A 27,816-nucleotide genomic window follows, 5' to 3' on the forward strand; every position below is an offset into this window, starting at 1 on the left:
CTGGAAAGAGTGGCATATAAACCATCACTTAGAACGTTTAAAGACGGAAACATCAAAGAAAACCCGTTCCTAAATAAAGAACAAACCTGGGACATACTTCAGGACGTTGCATCGAAAATGTTTAGCTTTGAGGAAAACTTCCACTCAAAAATAAATTGTAAAAGCAAATGGGATCAAAATACCATACAAGAAACGAATAGAAATGCCATTAAATGGTATAGAGATGGATCGAAAACAGCAGACGGAATTCTGAAAGCCTTGGCAGCGAACCAAACATTTTTCAAGCAGAAATCTATGAAACTGAAAAATGTTTTCAGTTCAATATATAAAGTAACCATCCCAAACAGGAGATCATCAGTCTTTTCGATAGTTAAATAATTATAAGACCTCGAAGCTAATACAATCCAAGGAGCTAGGCAAGGAAATTACCCTACAATGGATTCCTGGATACACCAGAGTGATGATAAGCCGGCTACAGCGAGGGCAGACAAGCCTTTTATGGGACCCGAACCCTTTTATGGTATCAGCTACAGAATAATAGGAGAAACATTGGTAAAAAAGGTAGATAGGGACAAAACTAATTATTGGGACAACCTACAAGGGCTGAGTCAAGCAAAGACGCCAGACCTAGCAGATAATGCGGCGTGCAGCGTTGCCCAGCGTATGGAATAGAAGACGAAGATCTCTGGCAATTGAAGCCGTCCCAGATTCTAGATTTTTTAGAAGGATTGATGGATGAGCTGTAAACACTGGGTTTTCCAGTATCGCAGCAAGAAAAGGGAATTTAATAGATCTTTTGGGTCGCATACCAAATCTATACATACATAAACGTAGAACGGTCGATTCTGAATGGTTTACCAACATTTGTTTTCCAAAAGTGTTCGAAAAATCATTCTCCACTACGACAATGCCGAGTTTTCATACATCAGTTTAGACCAAAACATCGAATTGATGGGTCATCCACCGTACAGTCCTTGTTTGACATCCAATGATTTCTTCTTATTCCCGCAGATCAGAAAAATCATAAAGTAGCAACCCAGAACTCACTGTGTTATTAAGTAATACAGAATTTTTCTTTTTTTATCGATATTCGGAGGCTCAAAACGTATAATTTGATTGGTCTATATAACGGCTTCTCAATATGAGTCACTCTATATAATTAGTAGGATTAATTACTATTCGGTTAATTTTTTAATCAACATTATGTAATTTTTGATAATTTTCATTTAAAAGAACAACGACTAGAATCGCCACGAACGCGATAAGTGAAAATTTTCTGTTGAAACTAAAATTATCAAGTTTGATTACTTAGATAAAAATTTGGCAAACAAAAATAGTACAACGGGTATATTTGCAAATCGATATAAAGTTCATTGATCCCAGAAATTTTAAAATTACGTTGCTTATGTCATCGGACGTCTCGAAGCATTGCCAAAAAGTTTCGCTTCCACGTATTTTGGCGTTTCCAAATTAAAAAATAGACTGCAAATGATATTTTAGTCCTATCAATATTCACTTTTAACAATCCTATTTCATATAAATATACAGAGTGCACCAAATATAATCTTCGCTTATGTAACTTCAATTTTTGTTTTGTTGAGCGTTCCCAATACCAAAGGTTTATTATAAACATAATAATTAAAACCCATTGCAACGGCTACTTTTGGGGGAGATTCAGAGGTTGGTGTGAAAGTATTAAAATAGAGAGAGAAATAAAGATATTCTTCAATTTTGGAATGAAAAGGATGGCCAATCGGATTATCTAGGTAACCGCTTACATTTTAGTACGGTCAATTATGAGAAAAATATATCTCTGTCCAGTTCATTAATTATCATTGGCATATTCAATTCAATTCAAATTTTTGACGTGAAGTACCGAAATTATAAATTACAGGGTTTTGCATTTATGGCTCTACGCTCTTTCCAAATAGAGTATAGTAGCTTCCAATATCTTAGAATTATGTACCTTAGAACAGTGAAAGGAATAACTAGAAATTATAGACTCAGAAACTTCAATAGAAAGAAGATTCACAAGTTTTACACTTTTCCCAGCGTTGTTCAATAAGTTCCATACCATTTTTATAAAAAAAAAATCATCAAGCTCCTCAAAATAGCCATTAACTACTGATATCACCTCTTCATTGTTGGAAAATCTTCGACCACCAAGTCATTTTTTCATGTCTGGGGACAGAAAATAAACCGAGGGGAATAAATCTGGGGAATAGGGTGTATGAGATACAACAATTCAAACTTTAATTCAATCACCTTCTTTTTAGCCGTTTTGCTTGATTTCTTCACTAAAACGTTGTAATACGTTCGTAAAATATTTCCCGTTGATAGTTTTTCTATTTGAAAGAAAGTTAATGAAAATTATCCCACGCGCATCCCATAACAACCGACGCCATGACCTTGCCTGCAGACGGAGCCTTCTTTGGAGCCGATTCTTTCTTTTCAGTCCATGGTTTTGATTGTGCGTTTCGGGGGTAAAGTGATGGACCCGCGTCTCATCCATGGTTATGGAACGGCTCAAAAATTTGGCTTTATTTTTATGTAACATAGCCAAACACTCGGTGAAAACACCTTCACGATGCGGCAACCATGTCGTGCACAGCTTTTTAATGTTCAAATTTTCAGTTAATATACGATTTTGAAATACTAGCTCGAGAAATTTCAGTCAACGATCATCCAGTACCGTTTTGTGGATTTTCTTCAACATTTCTGGAGTGGTCACCTCATTAGAGGTCGACCAATGCGATGCTGGTCTTCGAAGGTCATACGGACTCGTTTAAACTCTCACTATTGATGGCTGCCAAACAAATACTGGACAAACTTGAAACTCTTTCTAATTCAGTGGTATTTTTCAAGCAACTACCGCAATCTCTAGCTCAAGCCAGGTCCTTTCGGGCCATCTTTACAAGAATACAGAAGGAGATAGGTAACTAAGATGGCAAAGGTCACCTGCAAAAGTTTGATAATACAGTACCAGTTAGGAAAATTTGTGAAAGTGAAGTACTATGTAAAAGGAAAAAAGCAAGACCGCGGGCAACATGGGACAACGCTATCAAAAATTCTATAAAAGAAGGGATGGAACGTATTTGACGCCAAATAGAAAGTACTGGAACCTTTTCTTGATAAATTAGCCGAACAGTGAATTAACATCCCTTCAGACCACTTTTGTTATAATTTTTTTTTCGTTGAAGCTGGCCAATGGCGGTATTTTCATATTTTTAATGTTTTGCCTCGAAATGTGTTTGTTATGGTATTAAATTGTTTAGAAAATATTTTTCAAATAATTAAATAATACGAGGAATGCTACTCAAGTTTTGAGATTTGGCAATACTGTTGTGAATATGTCAAATCTGTCATTGCCATCAGAAAGTTTGACATTTTTAATGATGAACGTACCCAAAACGTGTTGACACTTGAGTTGTTTGTGAACGTACTCACAATGTATTGACATACCAGTGCAATTTGAGTTGTTTACAGTTACTTGAAACATTCATTTTGGTCAAAAAATAGGATTAAATCGTTTCGACGTGGATTCAATCGAAAGCATTCGGATGAATGTCGTCCAAAATCGGATGTTGTGCCAAAAAACATCGATGCTTCGCACAAACTGATGCAAGATCGTCATGTGACATACCATAAGATTAATGAATATCACAAGAAAATTTGAATCGTGCCGATTGGTGCAAAGAAATGTTGAAATTTTAACAACAATCGACTGTGTAAGTCTTTCAGGATGAGTCATATCCAACAAGAGTTAAGTAAATGGTCGCCATTTTCTATTAGAACAACGTACAACGGTCATCCGTCGTACAGTCCTTGTTTGGAACCCACTGATATCTTCTTATACCTCCAGATCAAAAGTAAATTGCGAGGTCAACGTTTTTCTTTACTGAAGAAGCGGTTGATGCGTATTTTGGAGATACCTCAATTGGAATTAAAAAAAAATGATTAAACAGTTGGTTCAAACGCATGTAAATGGATCTGGATCTTAATGGAGAATATTTTGAACAACAATAAAGATTTATCCAACTATAAATATTTGTTTTCATTTGCTTATCTCACAACATATCAATTCTCTCTCTTTTTCTTATAAAACTAGCTTATAAATGATATAAATCGTGTTTTTTTCTATGTTTTGGGATTTAACTATTTTGAAACAACTCATACAAAAAACTAAAGCAGATACAAAGTATCAAAAGGCAAGCATTCAATATTACAGCCTTCAGGATGTCGAAGAAGGTGTTTTTTGGTAATTCCAGTTTGGCGATGCTGTTTTGCAGGGTCTTAGGCACGACGCAGATTGCTGACATAATAACTGGGACTATTTTCACATTTTCCTTGGGCCACATTTGTTTAATCTATGAACCACCACGATGTAAGGTCTGTTATTCGTCACCTGTCTATCGGTGATAATGGACCTATCGTAGTAGAGTCTAAAATTGTCATTTTTGAGCACTTTCTGCGGCTGGTACTATGCAATACTAGGTAATAATATGAGTATTGAGAAAACTGAACTTGTTGGTCAGTTTCTGGTAGATGATGCTTCACATTTAGCTATTAGCTAACACACTACAAGCAGATGTCATATAATGAATTGTGTCTGATGTTTCTTGGCACTTTCTGCATCCTTAATAACATTTTTCTTGTAGTTATACGTGTTAAAACTTGATCCTAGACAGCCATCATGAAGCCTTTGGTGTCTGAAAAGAGATCGCCACTAGTAAGCCGTCTGTTTGAAGCTTCTTTGTCAACATGCGGCTGGTTGAGGTCGTGATGATGATGTCTATCGTGTAGTGCCTTATATTCAAGTCAGATTCTGGTGATACGAGGTTGAGGCGTGAATAATCCTTATCCGCTTTGGATATAATTCGGTGCAGAGTTGAACTTTCGATTTAATATGAAAGAATTCACGTAGTTTCACTACCTGTCGAGAGTGCAAGTTAAAAAGGTCGATCAAGTCTTTCCCACCCTCTTTTGTTGTCCTTCGTCATCATTGTCGATTCTAAAACAGGCGTGGCACATTTAATTCGGGCTTCACAAGTGACTTCACTCTTTTCGTGTATTGAGCCTGGATTCTAGCTTTTGCCTGCTTGTGGTCCAGTAACTTAGCCTGCTGAATTTCTAGATATTTATAGGCTTCTCCGTTTTCCATCGCCTGTGCGATATCTCCGTTGGGAAATTGCACATTTTGTTCATGACAATGCCTTTCTCGATATGTAGAGTCTTGCACTTAGACAATCCAAACTCCATGTGTATATATCGGTAGTGAATCGATGTGGTATATCGAGAAGGTGATTAATTTGACGCTTGATGTCATTCCTGTAAAGAAATTGGTGTTTCTGTTAGCTTTAATGTTGAATCCGTACTTTGCAAGGCAGAACCACAACGGATTCAAGAAGTCGCCCTGGTGTATTCCCCTAAGAATGGGTATTTCGTTATTACTGAGGGAGTTTGGACCGATTTGAAGACGTAGATTTGTTCGCCATCCCTTCATAGTTGTTGAAACCCAAACAATATTTGGGTGGAGTTTGAGAATCTGCAAGACCACCACAAGCCAGTAATGAGGTACACTATCAAACGCTTTCTTGTAATCCACGAAAGTAGCGTGTATATTTCGGTGATGTGTATGTGCTTGCCGAATAATCAATAATAAGTTGTTCTTTGATCTCTTCTGCAACCTTTCTGTTCTTTTGCTAAGAGTTATTTTCCTCGACGTGCCTATAAATTCTGTTGGTGAAATAAACTGTAATTATCGTATATAAAGTGTGTAGGTAGGTGTTAGGTCTGTACTGAGTGGGGTCATCCTTCTAGGAGCTCTTTGGAAGTGCAACTTAGTGCTAAAAATGTTGGGATATCTTCTAGGTTCTGTAGGAGGTGAAAAAATTGCTTCGCTAATTCCCTGTGTTCGCTCGGGAATTTCTTATATCAGAAGTTTTGGATATTATCAACTCACGCATCTCCAGCACCTAGTTGTGAAGTGGCGACTGTATTATCAACAATTTGTGGGATACCCGGTATAATTTTCACAGCTGCTGTGTCTTGGAATTATAAAGGATAAACGAAACGTGACGCAAATCTTATATGGTAATATCTTTCATTCCTAGAAAGGCCTCTTTAATGAGATCATTTAAATGCATAATATAATGTCGTCATCAAAATTGTTAATTAAAACCTGTCGAACGAATAGAATTTTTTGGCATCACCCGTTTCATTCAATATGTATCTGATGTATTTTTAATAAATTATAGAAATAGATTAAACCAAATTTTTCCATTTAAAAAAATTTCAAAATCTTGCGCTCGCGATTTTCAACAAGACGATTAATTCGGTTGTACGATAAGTTTCAAGGAGAGAAGTCAAAATATTTACGATTTATAATCACAAAAGACGCAACAACGCAAGAAGAAATCAACAATGGACTGGTACCTACACGAAGATGATTTAAACAATTAATTTCTATACTATGGCAACACTGATGTGATTATGTCAAATCTGACATTGACTTTGACATTTTTAATGGTGAACGTACTCAGAACGTGTTGTCGTCATACGAGTGTTGATTGGTCAACTCGCTTCGACTTTTGATGATGAGACACCGTCTCGAACCACCAGGATTGGCTGGTTTTTCCAATTAAATCGTTTTCGCATTTCGCTATTGAATGAGTTTCGTGGAGGTCGTCCAAAATCGGCTGTTGTACTGTGATGTGCGTAAACTGATATTGCAAGATCATCGTGTATATCATATCGTGAGATTGAGGCGTTGGGCATTGGTTCCAATCGCATACTTTGCATGACCATTTGGCCGTCAAAAAGATTTGTTAGCACTGGATACCGCATAATTTGACAATCGCTCAAAAAAAGCTCGTGTGTCAAAAAATTTGACTCCTGACCAAAAGTTCTTGCGGCAACGGGTCTGCTCAGATTTCCTTGAAAGGTTAGAAAAAGATCTGCTTTGAAAGGAACCCGATTTGAGTCGATGGAAGCGGTAAAGCAAAAAACGGCAGAGCTCCTAAAGGCACTCATCAAAGAAGATCGACTAGATTCAAAAGTCCAGTAAATCACCTGTTAGAAACTGCCGATATGTATTATGATCAGTCAGCGCCGTTTTACTGTTGGTGGATTTAAACCACTAGACAAATGATTTGCAAAAGCCTGTTCCATCTTGCCAAAATTTATTTGGTACGTATTCCTCGTTGATCCATGTTTCATATAAATAAAATATATTTATTTTTTGGTATTTCATTTCTTTTATAGACTTTAAGTAATTCGTGGGCCATTTGGCTGGTGAATTGATACACCAGGTTGCAGGAAAATCATAGAAACCTGCAACATCGACAAATAGATTGTATCCACTTTATTACAATGTTGCCAGTAGTTTCGGCAAAATCATTAAAAGTTTCTATAAATTGACATGACATAAATTATTTAAAGTAATTAGCGACCGGATATTTGGACCGAACACCTTGTATATTGTGTAACTTTCGACTTCCGTTCATTTATTATATTTATTTACATCTTTCAAGGTATTTTTTAATATTATAAATTAATACTTAAACTGATCAAAGTGATAAAGATTCAAATTTATACGATTTTTTCTTTCAAATCTTGTTATATTTTTTATATAAATATAAAGTAGGTTATAAGTCGGTCAAAGTAATAAATTTTTTCAAAAATTACTCATCTATTACCATTAAGTCAAAATAAATTTCAAACTAACTCAAAACAATATTAAGAGCCAGGAAATTGATATCACATTGTTTTATCTTCTGCTTATTTTAGGAAGTGGTCTTGGAGCTACGACCGGGTTTTTGATTTATAAAAAATTGTTTGTTCCCGCATTTATTCTATTTACATGGATTTTTTCAATCTCTTCTTTCTTCTATAACATCTTCCACCTTACAAAATTTGCCTCAAGTCTTCGTTCTTCCAATGTTCAAGACCGCATAATTCAATTAATAAAAATTGAACAAATTAAAAAATTATTTATGTCAAAAAATAATTATTTCCGTGTCATATAAGGCCTTTTTTAAGCTCTGCTTATTGTTTCATAATTTGCGCGTGATATCCTAGAGCTTTGACTAGTTCGACCCCATTTTCTTGAAGAAATAACACAAATTCATTTGAATTAAATGATAGACCTCCGTCAACCCCCCAACAATCTCTCAAAAATTCATAAAAGTAGTGTCAAGGGCGCCATCTTTTGACGAGTAGCGAAACGTATTATTTTTGAGGTTAGAAATTTCGACACTTCGCAATCACCACATCCTAAACATATCCTAGACAAAAAACAATTTACATAAACGCTAGGATGTAGAAAATTTGGCTGTACTACTAGATAGTAAATGACAAAAAGGAAATCGAAATAAGAATTGTCAAAAGTAACAGCTGTGCAGGCAGTCTTGAAACGAATTGCATGGAAGATACCAGAGGGCAGGAGGAAAAGAAGTAGACCAAAAAAACAGTGGAGAGAAGAGGCGGAAGAAGACCTCAGAGAGAGAAAAAGCAAGGGACCGAAAGAAGTGGAAGAAATCATTTCGAAATTCAATATTTCGAATATGAATTCTACCGTTATCAAAGAAGGAAACTACTTTCCTGGCTAATGCCTCGACCAATATTAAATTACATATGTCGATATTAACATCTCCAATGGCTAGCACTTTTAAGGAGGAGTTGTAACTATTGACTAGTTTTGATGTGATTACATCTCATCAGAGCAGTTTAACAAATCTCGATCGGGCTTGGAGACCCGTACTGAAGACAACGTCAAACAGTGTCGCTATTTGGTACATGTAGTTGAATATTTCCTAGCGCCATCCTCACTTCCAACTACGAACCACTGGTCAGGTAAAAATCTACCGTAGTCGCCGATAATATAGATTCCGATGATAAATGAGAGGTGTAAAACGTATCAAAATACAGGATTTTTACTATTCACCTCTAAAATAATTACGGAATTCAATATTTCGAAAATGAATTCTGCCGTTTTTCAAATGAGGAAACAACTACTTTCCTGGCTAATGCCTCGACGATTTTTGAATTACAACTCCTCCGAAGAACGTGATGTCAATCGACTGGATATACACTTCGATGGCCTTCGACTTTTTCCCATCTACGAAGTGAAAATCGGAGTACAACTTGAGTCTCAGTATCAAAATTGTTTATGTATAAGGCCCCAATTTATTTTGGTGTTTTGACTATTCAAGCTCGTCTAATTTTAATAAAAACTGATTCAAAAATAGTGTAATAGAAAATTTGATAATGGTAGATATCAACAATGAATTTAATCTAATGTTGCAGATTCCTAATCGTGTTTTGTTTTCGTTAATAAAAATATTTATTAGCATTTTGTAATATTACATTTAATTTTTGATAACGGGTCATTTGCGAAATAAAAAAAAAGTAATAAAAAGTGCTTTGAACTTGATGTTTGTTGAAAATTTTGTTGCTGAAATCTGGATACTAATTTTTGTACACTGATAAATTGATATAAAAATAGGGGATCAGGGATTTTAGATTTTTTTCTATCAACCCCGGTTTCCCACAAAAAGAATAATTTCTATAAAATATATACAAGGTGTTCCTCATAACATCTGAGACACCCTTTAACCTCAAAATACCAAATTTGGTACAATTTCTTCAATTTTTTTCTTCTCGTGGGTGTAATGACTTATCGAGGTCTTATCACAAGTGATAATTCTAAGTAAAAAAAACTTTCCCTTCTTCAATAAAATGAGTTCGCAGCAATTGACGAATTCAAGCTCACGATCATCATGGAACTACCTTGGAACACAAGGTTCTGAGGTTTGTCTGAAGGACGAGTGTTTTTTGATTATTGATTGTACACTTCCAAAGCCGACAACTTTATAATTATCCGTTCCTCAACAGAGACAGGCCCTCATTGTAATTGGTTATTAATTTAGACACTTGACAAGCCAGCTGATATGGTTAGACACCCTCAGCTAACGATTACAAATCATAGAATTAATTTTAAAGATGGAGACAGCTTCAAATGGAATTTCACTATTGGAAGAGGGAGAAAAAACATCGGTTTACCACTCTCTATCTCCCTCATCTCACTAATAAAATCAAAAATTGTTATTCTCCTCCTTAGTCGTTCCAACCACGCAAAACTTCGATGTCGTGACGATCCAATCGGAAAACAGTAGAGAAAAAGATACAGAGAGGTATAGCGATGTTCTGTCTCTCTTTATCAGCAAGTTAGATCAACTTAAACAATCGCCCTTACCTTGCTCACTCTAAGACACTTATTGGTCGTTGATATTTTTTGATTGACCCTCGTATTATATTCCATTTAGATACGGTTGTTATGTTTAAAACAAAGTGAAATAAAACGACGAATTTCTCTCAGTGTAGTTTATTCTAAAACTTTTATCTTGCGATAAAAGGTACACGTGCATTTCTAATTAATATATATATATATTTTTTTGGCCGCTCCGATGACCTCGTTGTGCATTAATTCAGAAAAATTTATTGAACGCTTATGTTTGTGAAGATGATAAACTAGCAGTCAACGAAAAAAATAAACTCATCGACGAGATAAGATATCAGTCGACACTAACTGTCTATTTGTAATATTTTATTCATCATTTCCCAAATATATATTTATGAATTGGAAAGAAGTCCTTGTTAAATAGATTATGAGCGATTTCGTAGTGGGATTGTGGCAAAACTAAACGCCGCGTGTGTGTACTATTTATAATATATCACTTAGCGTTCTAATACCTATGTATTAAATATTCGAATTTGGATAACGACTAATGTTTTATTTGATAAAAGTCATATTCGTGAAAAAATAACAAAGTTTTGAGAACTAAAATTTACCAAAGCTAAACTTTTACAATCCAGTCCCCTGTAGCAATGATTATGTACATCTGCCACTTGTATTACTGTCTTCTAAAGAACAAATTCTGTTATCTTTTATTATGACGGATACTTTTATGATAACTTAGATAAATTTCCTTTGGTAATCGTTCAAAGAAAATTTTATTTTATCACAATATAAATGTTGATGATATCATAGTAAGGTTTACAGGTAATGACAATGTTTTTGTAATGGCAGTTTTTCGAATCTAGAGAAATTCTGGTGGAAAAATATGGTCTTGGTCCAACAAAGAAAACACAAAAATTTTGGAAAAAATTTACTTTCCAACGTTATCTACTTTTAGCTTTATACAATTTGAATCGTCAAGCTCCTCAAAATAGTCATCAATCTTTGACTAACGAGTCATTTTTTTAAGTCTGGAAACAGAAAATAATCCGAGGGGGCTAAATCTGGCTTATAGGGTGCATGAGATAGCAATTCAAACTTCAATTCATTAATTTTGGCCGTTGTAATAATGGTTGTTTGAGCTGGTGTATTGTCTTGTGAACCAAACTCAGATGTTTTGCTTCATTTTTTAAGATAGTCGATGAAAATTATTCCACGCGCATCTCAAAAAACCGACGCCACAACTTTACCTGCAGATGGAACGATCTTTGTCTTCTTTGGAACCGGTTATCCCTTTCCAGGCCATTGCTTTGATTGTTCTTTTGCTTTAGGTGTGAAGTGATGGACCCTCGTTTCATCCACGGTTCCATTTTGACCAAACGCGACACTCATCTTGTGCACATCTTCTGGAGTAGTCACCTCATTTGATCTACCATTGCGATGCTGGTCTTCGCAGATCGTACGGCCTCGTTTAAACTCTGCTACCCAATATTTTACTGTTAATCACGAAGAAGCAGTTTTACAAGAGTAGAAAACGTTCACTATTGATGGCTGCCAAACAAATACTGGACAAACTTGAAACTCTTTCTAATACAGTGGGATTTTTGAAGTAACTACCGCCATCTCTAGGTCATGCCAGGTATTTCTGGGACCATCTTCGTACTAGGTATAAAGTAGTTTACCGAATCTTACCATTACAGTGGAAAGTGTAAAAATATTGAAATTCTATAACTATTACGAAAAAAAAATGTTCAACAAAAGATTTAAAAAGAGAAATAAAGACTCATAGTGAAGAGAAACTACTTGAAAATATTTATAAAATATATGGGAATTAAAAGAAAAATATGACCGAGAGTGATGAAAAAAGTTGTGGAAATATGGAAATAATGCTACTTGTGGATTTTTTACTAGTCATTTTGGCTTTACTGCCGATCTGCACCTATATCTAGAATACGAGGAGTGGCTATTAAATAACGAGACTGGTGATAACAAAATCATTCAATTTGATATTATGTATTATCAACTTCTCTATCCTTACAGTGCAGTAAGTCTTAAAGCAATCGTTATACAGTCGTCCAAATTAAGTTATTTAAACAAAAACATGTGAATGAGGTCAGAAAAGAATATACAGGGTGTCCCACGACGAGTTAAAACTATCTGTATATGGTAAAATACTCAATAGTGAAATCATGAAAATTCCTACGTTTGGGTTTTCAGATAAGATCTGTATTTTGTTGTTTAAAATGGAAAACCCTGTATATTAATACATTTTTGAAATCTACGTTAAATTTTAGTATAATTTTGTCTAAAAACTTTTTTCGAAAAATGCATAGTTTTTAAGTTATTAATCTTTTTGTAAAAAAACTTACCGTTGTAGACCCTTATAAATTATTTTTTTACGAGGATACCCCTAAGGATATGAAAATGGTTTCTATTTGGTTGTTTTTAGTAAGGTCAGACGTATTTGAATCTATGTTGAAAACTTTTTCATTTTATACAGGGTGTGTATAAAAAGTGTTCAAAGTTTAACTATACAAAAGTTAATCGAATCTAAAAATTTACAGAAAACATTTAATATCTGGATAACAGTAAGGTTTAGGTATAGGAAAGTATACATGGATTTGCCTTGTTTTTTACCACTAAATGCATTAAAATAGAAAAAAACCGGGTGGTTTCTATTTAAAAAAATAAAGAAATTTGATATTTATGAAGTTAAATTTTGAACACTTCTTATACACACCCTGTATAAAATGAAAATTTTTTTAACATATATTTAAATACGACTGACTTTTCTAAAAGCAACCGAATAGAAAACATTTCCATATCTTTAAGGGTATCCTCGTAAAAAAATAATTTATAAGGGTCTGCCACGGTCAAATTTTTTCCAAAAAAATTAATAACTCCAAAAGTAGGCATTTTTCGAAAAAAATTTTTAGACAAAAGTGTACTAAAATTTTACGTAAATTTCAAAAATGTATTAATATACAGGGTGTTTTATTGAAAATAACAAAGTTACAGTAGATTTACCATAGAACCGGAAGAAAATATTTTAGTTAAAAATATCGGACGTATAATTGTCCCAAAAAAAAACTGGATATGACTTAAACAAAATAATAATGTCTTTTAATGAAGGTACATCAAAACAAATGAAAATCATCACAGCGTTTACCTGTTTTATCCGTATTTTAATTTGAAAACAGTCAATATGGCAACACGGCGGTAAACGAATTAGCATTCCTGCAAATGCTGCGTAGACCTGCGACACGGTCGAATTGCTACGTGCACCTTTTAGTTGTAGAACGATTTCTTTGTTCTGTTGAATCACTATCGCCGGTTCTTTCTGCTGTGCCGATATATTCAAGCAATGGATCAGATCTGCGTCTTGTAGTTGACAGCCTACTAGAGAAAACAGTGTCTGTGCTAGTGGGTACACGTTTCGGAATAAATTTTGTTCCCGTAGTATTTGAATGGATCTATTTGAATAAAAAATTTTGATAGGCTGAAGAAACATAGTGGAAACTAATGATACAGGGTGTCCGATACAAGAGGCAACTTACCTAAATAACAAATCGCATCTCTAAGGAGTTATACGGCCCCAACTAAGAACGACTGTCGTTTACTTCTTAGAAACAGATTCAGGTGGAAAATTATAACAAAAAGCGCGTGGAAATTGAAATTATTTTCAAAATTTGTGGTCCACCATTTGTGGTGAGAGCTTATTTGAATATAAAAAATTAATAATTTTTTTAAAATTTATATAATTAAGTGGCACTTTTTATATGATAATAAAAGTTTTGTGGATTTTTTTTGTACAAAAATGTTAATTTTCAAGATTGATACATATTACGAAAATGCTATTCTGCATGTTGTTTACATCGATGTATAATAACATTTTCGCTGTTAAAATAACGTCGACAATAACATTAAAATAGCAAAAACCGCATGCCGATATCTTTTTTCTGTCCCGAGATATTTTAAAAAATATCTAAACGGCCAGAATTTTTCCTTAAACGTTAATTCAGCTGATTCACGCAAAACGAAAACAAAAAGAGAGCTCTAGTAAGTAAAAACGGTTTGGGTTTTTCTTTTTTGTAAGTTTTTTTTGTTTCTTTCTTGAATTTTAAATGGGGAGCGGGTACAGCCGCGGCTGCGTCGGCTATTTGGCTGGTGAATCGATGCACCAGGTTACAAGGAAACCGAAGAAAACTACATTGACGATAGACGAAGTTTTATCTTAAGGATACGGAAGTTGAGGTAGATTTTAGGAAGGGCTGCTAGCAGCCGGAGGGGCGGGAGTTTCCTTTTGGGCTTTGAACCGAGGTATCGTATATTGTTGAGTCAGGGGGTAAGAAGGGTTTCTTCGGCAGCGAAGTTGTTTGATTCGATGGTACGAATCACATAGCGGGCCTGGAGGTCGATTTAGACGGGTTCGTATGGTGGTTAAGACTGTGTTATGGGGGCCAAATCTACACTTGTATTGGTAGTACCTGAGAATGGACTGATGAGTCCGTCCGAAATTTTCTCCAAGTGATTTGAAGAGAAACACACGCCTCCGTACTCTGTTTAGAGTGAGTGAAATTCGCTCCCACATATGCGGAGAGTTACCTTGCAGTTCTGTATCAATCCGAAAATTGCTTCAGAAGATTATTTGCCCAAACGGAAATTAAAGTTCTTACATTGAACTATCTGCAGTAATTTGAACTGTTCTCTTAATAATTTCATTCATCTTTTGTCAGGAGTCTATTGGTGTGAACGAGATATTTTATTCGGCCCCACAAATCTAAGAAAGTTAAGTCTGGAGATTTTGGTGTCCAAAGAAATAAACTTCCACGACCTATCCACATATGCTGTTGTTTAACAGAAACGTAGGTTAGTTTTTAGTTAGTAATTTAGTTCAGAGGTGAATTTACAGATATGCCGCCGCCTGTAGGCTATCCATCTTTTGCCGCCTCTACTGACCTCTAAAATTAACTCACAATCATTTAAATTACATTTTTCATCAATGCATAATCAAGTTTCTCGCGAGATCCTTGATTATTTTCACGCATAGAATGTGTTTACAGCTGATCCATCAATACCACTTCTTTTAAAAAATCTAGAATACGGGAAGGCTTCAGTTTCCAGAGATCTTCGCCTTCAATTTCCAGGTGTAGTGCTTTGGATTTCCACTTCCACGCCGCATGATCTGCTAGGTCTAGCGTCTTCAGGTGTTTGTAGAGGCGACAGAACTCCTCTTGGTATTACTTAGGTTGATGCATTCAGCAGATCTTCTCTGGTTATAGTTTCCCAGAAGAGTCTTTGCCTGTCTCAGTTCTTGTCACTTTTGAAGCAAGGAAGATATATTTTGAAACAATTCAACACTTAACGCTTGTCAGAGATGGTTCAAAGTTTTATCAAAATTAGTGCCGTGGCATAAAGTAGATCTAAATACTTGTCTGCTCCAATTTCGACTTTATTTTCATAGCAGCTAGATCTCCAATTCTCTTCAGTTGTAATAACTGTGCGTGGTTTAACTCTTCTTGACGTTCGAGCATTCGGAACGCCAAGTCCAGTGCTTGGAATTCCTCAACATAAGATGGTTCCGAGTCATCTTCTTCTGGTTGCTCGTTTGCATCTTCGTCCTCTTTGAGGTCTTCACCACTTTCATCTTCTGTCGGGAAACGAAACACTAATATAACTCGTTTCATTCATAATTTCCGATGAAACTTCATTATCATGCTCACGAAAATGTTTCATAGAATCGAATGCAATGAACAAATTAGATATGCAGTTCTAAGTAAACCAGTTTGTATTAAACGTCTAATTTCAGTGAACAGACACACATTTATGAACCAGGTTACGAAGCAGTTACTGAGAAATAATTAATAATCGTTTCCGTTCAAGAGGTTTTGAGAAAAATAACAAAAACCGGTTCGTATAAATAATCGAACGCAGAGCACGACATTTACCTACCTACTCCACGTTTAGAATTAGTTAAGGGCTCGATATTTTATAATGCAAGAAATGCACTATCATTTGCCAATTGAAATAAAATCTTTTTCCGTATTTCGTATAATTTGAAGGCTTGAGTAGATGACGTGGAAATAATGCTGTGACAAAGACAAAACAGAATAAACTAAAAAATCGAAAGAATAAACTTCCATTGTGACGTTATAAGACAGAATCTTGGGATGTTTGAAGGATTATCCTACGTGGACTCCGGTATAAGTGCAATGTGCATTTATTATTATTTTTTTTTGTTTTTATTTGATAAGTTTTAGGCCAGCCAACTAAATTTTTCTACATTTCAGTTTTTTCTAATGAAAATGTTCGATTTTCAGTTCAATTAGAAATGTTTCAATACCTTCTGCTAGTATTTTCAATAAATAATTGCAATTTGTGATAATTTTTTTCAGAATGTTTCTTTATTGCGAACGATTTCCTTGGGATATCTCCTAAGCCATAAATTTTATCGAGTTAAACAAAAAGTACCTTTTTATTGAAAAATTAATTTTTGTTATCATCAGATTATACAGGTTGTCCCTGTGAAAATCACGGATTGATAACCATTGCGCATATTTATGTTGTTAATTAAGTTATTTACGCTTTATAGTCGTACTTTTAGTGCAAATCATACTGCGTATTAGAATCATTTTTAATCTAGGGGTCATTAACGACCCCCTTTGGGCTTTAATGGGTTAAGTTGAATTACATTTGAAGTACAATACATTAGTGCTAACTACGAATAAAAGATCTAACGATTTTAGCTTCTCTTCAAACAATTTCAATCATAAATAGTTCTAATTTTTATTAAATTTCTTCGTATAAACAATCAAATTAAAAATTTGCTGTCACTTAGTTTCATCCTGCAGACGATTCCTCCACTGATCTACTTAAACTTTGGGCTTCTTCTTAATTACAATGTCTGATATATATGAAACAACGCCCTCTAGCATTCAAGTTGATAACTAAATTGTTTGGAATTCATATATTTTTTATTGCTGGACAGAAAGTTTATAAAAAATCAGCTAAACAGAAATTTTTTCTGTAATTTTATACTTTCGCGGTCCCCTCGTTTTTTGGCTCTAGAAAATCGAAAAATCATCCGATTTCGATGAATTTTTCGAACGATTCAAAAACATAAGATTTAACGGAAAAATTCGGTGATATATTAAAGTACACAAAAAAATGCGAAATATAAATAAAACGGACATTACGTTCTACGAGGGGTGTGTGAAAAGTTTCCGATCTCAATACGTAGTGCTCTCAATGAGCTCGAAGCCTCGTATAGTAAATAGAGTGCGTTCGCAACAATATTTATGCACGCGTCAGTGACAAGCCTCAACAAGCTTAACAATAAGTTTAAACTTGCTGCTTCGATCTATTTTATTATAGTAGAACTCGAACGATCAGTCAAGTTGTTTTGAAAAATGTGTCGGTAATTTCAAACTTTCGCGGTCCCCTCGTTATTTGGCTCTAGAAAATCGAAAAATCATCCGATTTTTTTTGAGATCTTCGTTTTTACGGCGGATTTACGAAAAAATGATGGTAATAAAAAAAATGAAACTTATATTGGTTTCAGGGCTTTAAATGTTCAAGAAAATGCACTCATTCACGTATAATTGTTGATAACTTTTTTTAAAATTATCAAATGAAGTTTTTATAGTTTTTTTTTCATAATCTACGCAAAAAACGAAGAAATTGAAAAAAAAATTGTACAAAAATGTTGATTTATCACGTTTTTACAATGAAAAATAAAAACAGAACATTTGATCTGAATTTTTAGCACCCCCTCCCTAACCTAACCAATATAACTTTTCATTTTCTTTATATTTCCATTTTCCATTTTCTCGTAAAAACGAAGATTTAAAAAAAAATTCATCGCAATCGGATGATTTTTCGCCAAAGAATAAAATTAAAAGTAAACTGCCCCCAATCGTCATATTTTCAGTTTTCTAAAAGCATCTGTTAGAGTGTCTGATCTTATGAGAGTCACCCTGTATATTTCAAGTCTCAGATTTATTTATTATAAATTTTTTTGTCACCATATTGTGTTCATATTGTAGCACTTCAGTTTCCCCATTCCCATTTTCATGTATTTCATAATTTTCCTTAGTTTTTTCCGAATTGTGTCAAAAGCCTGATGGAAATCAATGAATATAAGCCTCAAATTGAACACAAATGATTATTTTGATTTATACATTTTATACAATTAATTTGATTGAACGTTTTATATTAAATTAATTTTTTTTTGTAATTAATGAATTTTCCGGTATACGCCACTGCGAGGCAAACAAAAAAAAATCGAACGCACTTTTATTTAATCACACAAAATTTGGCAACGATGCGTCCGTTTAACCTTGTAGATTTGATATGTTGTTCGCGGACGTGCACTGCGAGCTTACGTAATAATCCCATGCGATCCCTGTCGCCCCTCCGTCCCCCTTCGGAACGTTAACGTTTGGCCCCCCTCCCAAATTTCGGCAATTTGCGCCAAGTTCATCGCAACATTTTTTCCTGGTTAACACAAATAGACTGCAAAAATCTATTGCACTATTTGAACACTTTGGTGCGCGTTCTCCGAGCTGAAATTCAAATAAATAAATAAATAGATTGAAATAATCGAGTTGCAGGTGATTTAGGATGACCTTATGGTGCCCTGAGGGGTTGAAGGGATAGTGCTACTAGCTGTAAAGTGCGTGTTTCTATAAAGCACACTATAAATAATGGCAATGCGAGGTAGGTGCAAAGAACAACTTATGGCTTTTCGTCATGAAACAACTTGGTTTTTCCTTAATTAACATCATCATCGATTTTTTTTTAATTCGTATTAATTAGATTAAAATGATTATTGTATATTATATAATACTGATGCATGCATCGAATAATCTTGTGAAAAATTTTATTTTCATTCGATATTGAAAAATAAAAACATTTTTTTCTTGTTTAACATAACTAATTAATTAAAATCACTTTTACTATTTTCGTAAGAATTCGGAAATTATTAACATTTATAGGCAATATATTATTTTTTTGATTTATTACTTTTTATGTGGGATATATGTTGTTTCATGTCACAATAACGAATTAGATTTAAAATAGATGATGACTAATAGGTAAAATATAATAAGTTTGACTTTTAAAATTAACGCATCATCGGTTTTTAAACCTCTTAAGATTGAAATACAATTATGATATTTACTGTATACTAATTTATTCTATTGTTGATTGTTAATTTTATTTTTAAAACGCTCGGTATGTATCTATGTGAATGAAACTTTTAACGAACTGAGAACAGACAACAGTAGAATAATTTCGTAAATTTGTGCATTATGCTTGCCGGGTTCATCAGGGTAGTTTATATAAGATTATTTTTATTTTCTTCTTTTTACCCACTTTAATAAATGATTAAATGAATTTAAAATTTTGAATATTCTTTGAAAATCGTTGAATATATCATATTTTTATAAATTCTTACAATTATCCTTGCCAGGATCAGCAGGAGAGCTTGTATGAGAATTATACTCTATACCTAAGTTAAATGATCAAATAAATTCAAAATTTTCTACATTCATTGGAAATTAATGACAGTATAATATTTTCATAAATTCGTACCAATATCCTTGCCAGGATTATCAGGATACCTTTTATGATAATCTCTCAATTTCATTTTTTTTTACCTGCTTTAAACGATCGAACAAATTCAAAATTTTGTACATTCATTAGGAATCCATGACAGTATAATAATTTCATAAATTCGTACCAATATCCTTGCCAGGATTATCAGGATACCTTTTATGATAATCTCTCAATTTCATTTTTTTTTACCTGCTTTAAACGATCGAACAAATTCAAAATTTTGTACATTCATTAGGAATCCATGACAGTATAATAATTTCATAAATTCGTACCAATATCCTTGCCAGGATTATCAGGATACCTTTTATGATAATCTCTCAATTTCATTTTTTTTTACCTGCTTTAAACGATCGAACAAATTCAAAATTTTGTACATTCATTAGGAATCCATGACAGTATAATAATTTCATAAATTCGTACCAATATCCTTGCCAGGATTATCAGGATACCTTTTATGATAATCTCTCAATTTCATTTTTTTTTTACCTGCTTTAAACGATCGAACAAATTCAAAATTTTGTACATTCATTAGGAATCCATGACAGTATAATAATTTCATAAATTCGTACCAATATCCTTGCCAGGATTACAAGAATAACTTGTATAAGAATCTCTCAATTTAATTTTTTTTTACCTGCTTTAAACGATCGAACAAATTCAAAATTTTGTATATTCATTAGGAATCCATGACAGTATAATAATTTCATAAATTCGTACCAATATCCTTGCCAGGATTACAAGAATAACTTGTATAAAAATCTCTCAATTTTACTTTTTTTCACCTGCTTTAAACGATCGAACAAATTCAAAATTTTGTACATTCATTAGGAATCCATGACAGTATAATAATTTCATAAATTCGTACCAATATCCTTGCCAGGATTATCAGGATACCTTTTATGATAATCTCTCAATTTAATTTATTTTACCTGCTTTAAACGATCGAACAAATTCAAAATTTTGTACATTCATTAGGAATCCATGACAGTATAATAATTTCATAAATTCGTACCAATATCCTTGCCAGGATTATCAGGATACCTTTTATGATAATCTCTCAATTTCATTTTTTTTTTACCTGCTTTAAACGATCGAACAAATTCAAAATTTTGTACATTCATTAGGAATCCATGACAGTATAATAATTTCATAAATTCGTACCAATATCCTTGCCAGGATTATCAGGATACCTTTTATGATAATCTCTCAATTTCATTTTTTTTTACCTGCTTTAAACGATCGAACAAATTCAAAATTTTGTACATTCATTAGGAATCCATGACAGTATAATAATTTCATAAATTCGTACCAATATCCTTGCCAGGATTATCAGGATACCTTTTATGATAATCTCTCAATTTCATTTTTTTTTACCTGCTTTAAACGATCGAACAAATTCAAAATTTTGTACATTCATTAGGAATCCATGACAGTATAATAATTTCATAAATTCGTACCAATATCCTTGCCAGGATTACAAGAATAACTTGTATAAGAATCTCTCAATTTAATTTTTTTTTACCTGCTTTAAACGATCGAACAAATTCAAAATTTTGTATATTCATTAGGAATCCATGACAGTATAATAATTTCATAAATTCGTACCAATATCCTTGCCAGGATTACAAGAATAACTTGTATAAAAATCTCTCAATTTTACTTTTTTTCACCTGCTTTAAACGATCGAACAAATTCAAAATTTTGTACATTCATTAGGAATCCATGACAGTATAATAATTTCATAAATTCGTACCAATATCCTTGCCAGGATTATCAGGATACCTTTTATGATAATCTCTCAATTTAATTTATTTTACCTGCTTTAAACGATCGAACAAATTCAAAATTTTGTACATTCATTAGGAATCCATGACAGTATAATAATTTCATAAATTCGTACCAATATCCTTGCCAGGATTATCAGGATACCTTTTATGATAATCTCTCAATTTAATTTATTTTACCTGCTTTAAACGATCGAACAAATTCAAAATTTTCTACATTCATTGGAAATTAATGACAGTATAATATTTTCATAAATTCGTACCAATATCCTTGCCAGGATTATCAGGATACCTTTTATGATAATCTCTCAATTTAATTTTTTTTTACCTGCTTTAAACGATCGAACAAATCCAAAATTTTGTACATTCATTAGGAATCCATGACAGTATAATAATTTCATAAATTCGTAACAATATCCTTGCCAGGATTATCAGGATACCTTTTATGATAATCTCTCAATTTCATTTTTTTTTACCTGCTTTAAACGATCGAACAAATTCAAAATTTTGTACATTCATTAGGAATCCATGACAGTATAATATTTTCATAAATTCGTACCAATTCCTTGCCAGGATTATCAGGATACCTTTTATGATAATCTCTCAATTTAATTTTTTTTTACCTGCTTTAAACGATCGAACAAATCCAAAATTTTGTACATTCATTAGGAATCCATGACAGTATAATAATTTCATAAATTCGTACCAATATCCTTGCCAGGATTATCAGGATACCTTTTATGATAATCTCTCAATTTCATTTTTTTTTACCTGCTTTAAACGATCGAACAAATTCAAAATTTTGTACATTCATTAGGAATCCATGACAGTATAATAATTTCATAAATTCGTACCAATATCCTTGCCAGGATTATCAGGATACCTTTTATGATAATCTCTGAATTTAATTTATTTTACCTGCTTTAAACGATCGAACAAATTCAAAATTTTGTATATTCATTAGGAATCCATGACAGTATAATATTTTCATAAATTCGTACCAATATCCTTGCCAGGATTATCAGGATACCTTTTATGATAATCTCTCAATTTCATTTTTTTTTTACCTGCTTTAAACGATCGAACAAATTCAAAATTTTGTACATTCATTAGGAATCCATGACAGTATAATAATTTCATAAATTCGTACCAATATCCTTGCCAGGATTATCAGGATACCTTTTATGATAATCTCTCAATTTCATTTTTTTTTTACCTGCTTTAAACGATCGAACAAATTCAAAATTTTGTACATTCATTAGGAATCCATGACAGTATAATAATTTCATAAATTCGTACCAATATCCTTGCCAGGATTACAAGAATAACTTGTATAAGAATCTCTCAATTTAATTTTTTTTTACCTGCTTTAAACGATCGAACAAATTCAAAATTTTGTATATTCATTAGGAATCCATGACAGTATAATAATTTCATAAATTCGTACCAATATCCTTGCCAGGATTACAAGAATAACTTGTATAAAAATCTCTCAATTTTACTTTTTTTCACCTGCTTTAAACGATCGAACAAATTCAAAATTTTGTACATTCATTAGGAATCCATGACAGTATAATAATTTCATAAATTCGTACCAATATCCTTGCCAGGATTATCAGGATACCTTTTATGATAATCTCTCAATTTAATTTATTTTACCTGCTTTAAACGATCGAACAAATTCAAAATTTTGTACATTCATTAGGAATCCATGACAGTATAATAATTTCATAAATTCGTACCAATATCCTTGCCAGGATTATCAGGATACCTTTTATGATAATCTCTCAATTTAATTTATTTTACCTGCTTTAAACGATCGAACAAATTCAAAATTTTCTACATTCATTGGAAATTAATGACAGTATAATATTTTCATAAATTCGTACCAATTCCTTGCCAGGATTATCAGGATACCTTTTATGATAATCTCTCAATTTAATTTTTTTTTACCTGCTTTAAACGATCGAACAAATCCAAAATTTTGTACATTCATTAGGAATCCATGACAGTATAATAATTTCATAAATTCGTACCAATATCCTTGCCAGGATTATCAGGATACCTTTTATGATAATCTCTCAATTTCATTTTTTTTTACCTGCTTTAAACGATCGAACAAATTCAAAATTTTGTACATTCATTAGGAATCCATGACAGTATAATAATTTCATAAATTCGTACCAATATCCTTGCCAGGATTATCAGGATACCTTTTATGATAATCTCTGAATTTAATTTATTTTACCTGCTTTAAACGATCGAACAAATTCAAAATTTTGTACATTCATTAGGAATCCATGACAGTATAATAATTTCATAAATTCGTACCAATATCCTTGCCAGGATTATCAGGATACCTTTTATGATAATCTCTCAATTTCATTTTTTTTTACCTGCTTTAAACGATCGAACAAATTCAAAATTTTGTACATTCATTAGGAATCCATGACAGTATAATAATTTCATAAATTCGTACCAATATCCTTGCCAGGATTATCAGGATACCTTTTATGATAATCTCTGAATTTAATTTATTTTACCTGCTTTAAACGATCGAACAAATTCAAAATTTTGTACATTCATTAGGAATCCATGACAGTATAATAATTTCATAAATTCGTACCAATATCCTTGCCAGGATTATCAGGATACCTTTTATGATAATCTCTCAATTTCATTTTTTTTTTACCTGCTTTAAACGATCGAACAAATTCAAAATTTTGTACATTCATTAGGAATCCATGACAGTATAATAATTTCATAAATTCGTACCAATATCCTTGCCAGGATTACAAGAATAACTTGTATAAGAATCTCTCAATTTAATTTTTTTTTACCTGCTTTAAACGATCGAACAAATTCAAAATTTTGTATATTCATTAGGAATCCATGACAGTATAATAATTTCATAAATTCGTACCAATATCCTTGCCAGGATTACAAGAATAACTTGTATAAAAATCTCTCAATTTTACTTTTTTTCACCTGCTTTAAACGATCGAACAAATTCAAAATTTTGTACATTCATTAGGAATCCATGACAGTATAATAATTTCATAAATTCGTACCAATATCCTTGCCAGGATTATCAGGATACCTTTTATGATAATCTCTCAATTTAATTTATTTTACCTGCTTTAAACGATCGAACAAATTCAAAATTTTGTACATTCATTAGGAATCCATGACAGTATAATAATTTCATAAATTCGTACCAATATCCTTGCCAGGATTATCAGGATACCTTTTATGATAATCTCTGAATTTAATTTATTTTACCTGCTTTAAACGATCGAACAAATTCAAAATTTTGTACATTCATTAGGAATCCATGACAGTATAATAATTTCATAAATTCGTACCAATATTCTTGCCAGGTTTACAAGAATAACTTGTATGAGAATCCTCTGCCTTTATTTTTTTACACACTTTTAAATAAATAAATAAATTCAAAATTTGGTGCCTTCATTAAGAACGGATATTCATTTATCATTCATTAATTCAATTATCCTTTCCAGGATGATTAGGATATCACGAAAGGAATCTTTTTATACGATTTTCACCCTCTCTAAAATATGAAAACCAAAAGTTTGCATAATTATTCAGTTATATACGAGTTATGTTTATAAGTATTGTTGTTCGGAAAGTTTTTATAAACTATGTTCAAATAGACATACTAGGCTGAGGCGATTGAATTTGTCTCTAAACTTTCTTCGACATAAATAATAAAATAATAATAAAATGATATAAATAATAATAAAATAAATAATAAAATAATAAATACGTTCGAGGTATCCTACTGACTGCGCCAGTTCATTTTTTTTTAATGATTTATTTGGGATAGTGAGTTCGATGATTTGTTGCTTTGATTGAGCAACAAAAAAAAAAGAACAAATATAAAATAATCATCAAAAAGAGTGGTTTGGTGAAAAATTTTCAGACAATAGTTGATATTATATGTCATTAGACTTGTTTTTCTTCTTTTCTTTCTTTCATAGTCGCATTTTTTTATAAAAATTAGACGAATTTGACAGTCGTCTCCATTTGTATAGTCCAGACAGCTTATTGTGACTTTTGACATTTCCAAAATTGAAAATTCTACTTAAAAGGACTATTTTGAAGGATATTACGCAACGGGTGATAAAAGATAAAGATATATGGAAGTAGATTCGATACTTTTGAGATTAAACTCACTTTTAGGTACGTTAACATATAATTGAATCATATTGATAGTTAAATACGTTCAATGTATCCTACGGACTGCGCCAGTTAATTTTTTTTTGAATGATTTATTTGGGATAGTGAGTTCGATGATTTGTTGCTTTGAATGAGCAACAGAAAAAAGAACAAATATAAAATAATCATGAAAAAGACTGGTTTGGTGAAAAATTTTCTGACAATAGTTGATATTTTATGTCATTAGACTTGTTTTTCTTCTTTTCTTTCTTTCATAGATAAATTGTATGCCGTGCCGTTTAACTAAAAAAATCGATATGGATTAAACAGGTTCTAGTACGTAAAATAAAGTCCGCGACGTTTATTGTGCCTTCGGGGCGTCATCGGTAATTAAGGGGCCACTTTAAGGAAGCAGTAGAAGTGAAGTAAAAGGCAATAATTCTTTTTCAAATTTCCTAAACGAATTTGTAAATTTATTTTATTAATGGATATACGTATTCAGTCGCCCGAGGGCAGAACTCATAAAATACGAAGTTTACTACACACTTTTATTTGTATCTGAAATACAAACTATAATTTGTATTTTGGGATATAAATAATAAATACTCTATCAAGAAATATGAGAATTTATGATGAATATACACTGAGATGCAAAAAATCGATCATACACACGGTGTTTACAAACTTTGTTGGATTCAATTTAAAAAATCGTGGAATTTAAAAATGACTAGATTGCGTTCATGTTATTACAGTCTGTTTTCATGAATGAGAGAGTAATACAATGATGAAGCATTCGTCATCCATAGGCGTATCACTTTTTTTAGTAGACAGTTGAAATTTTCAAATTATACCTCGACTATTATCGTATTAAATAACATTTGAATGAACAGCCGAAGGTAAAAAACGATTTTTTTTCATAAGGTACTGTTTATAAAGGTATATGGGTTCAAATTATGCAAGTTTTCATTCTGTACATTATTAATAGTATCCAAAAACAACTGCTTAATATCACTCATTTTAGAAAAATTATTTTTTCTACTACCGTGCTTAAATTACGTACTTTAAACTCACTTTCGAGTGCGTAAATAAAAGTATCATTAAGGTCTTCGTAGTGTAATGGCTAGAGTACGAGGCTCTAATGCCGTCGGTCCCAGGTTCAATTCCCCCTGATGCCATATTTAATTTTTCTACTTTTGTAGTGATAATTATTTTTAGATGAAATTTATACATGCCAAAGAGAAGAGTTTACAAATTTATTAACACGTCTGTTGTTTTGTTAATTTGTTCTAATTTTGATCGAAATTATCAAGATATTAATAAACATATATTTGATAAGAAAAAAACGCCATTGAACTTCTGAATTTTGATGAAATTTTCGTTAGTAGAAAACATATTGTATGCAATTCGTGTGTAAACGCCTTTTTTCGGCTCATGTGATTATCACATTCCTCGAAAAAACTCTAGTTTAGTCACTTGTTTCATAAATACTATCGTGCGTGAGGAACGTACTTTAGTCACACTTTTAAGCGCGTGAAACTTCACTAATACTTAAAGAAACATAGTTTAAGCAGTAGTGCGTGAAAAAATGTATTATTAAGGTCTCCGTAGTGTAATGGCTAGAATACGAGGCTCACATGCAGGTGGTCCCAGGTTCAAGTCGTGTGTAAATTACGTCCTTTAGACACACATTCGAGTGCGTAAAAAAAATTCCGTAGTGTAGGGGTGGGAGGTCCCAGACAGGCTTGTTAACTCCAGGATAATAAATTGTATATATATGTATATAGACACAAAAAATTAACAAATGATACAAAAAAAAACTGGATGAAATGTAGTATTTTCTTCATTATTCATTAGTCATTACTTTTTCCACTGATATGCAACTCATCTCTAAATTTGAACTTATGAGAAGCTCAGCTCCAGATTTTTTTCTCAAAGCCTAGTGCAGTGGCAGCTTCGGAAAGGCATTCAAAAGAGTCTCTGTGTCATAGATATTTTCTT

The 27,816-nt window shown here is 32.6% G+C and overlaps 1 protein-coding gene across 4 annotated transcripts in view; it reads left to right on the forward strand.

Moving 5' to 3' along the window:
* LOC130899213 (zinc finger protein chinmo-like) overlaps positions 1 to 27,816 on the forward strand; it is a 125,780-nt gene that overhangs the window by 30,981 nt on the left and 66,983 nt on the right. For 3 of the 4 annotated variants that reach the window (XM_057808962.1, XM_057808960.1, XM_057808965.1), the window contains exon 1: positions 18,680 to 18,955. The exons of the other annotated variant lie outside the window; for it this stretch is intronic. In XM_057808962.1, coding sequence (XP_057664945.1) covers positions 18,943 to 18,955 — 13 coding nt within the window. In that variant the 5' untranslated portion in view covers positions 18,680 to 18,942. Of the gene's footprint in view, positions 1 to 18,679; positions 18,956 to 27,816 lie in introns of those variants that run through there. 4 annotated transcript variants of the gene reach the window in all.

Source organism: Diorhabda carinulata, chromosome 11 (assembly GCF_026250575.1).
Source record: "Diorhabda carinulata isolate Delta chromosome 11, icDioCari1.1, whole genome shotgun sequence".
NCBI classification, from domain to species: Eukaryota; Metazoa; Arthropoda; class Insecta; order Coleoptera; family Chrysomelidae; genus Diorhabda; species Diorhabda carinulata.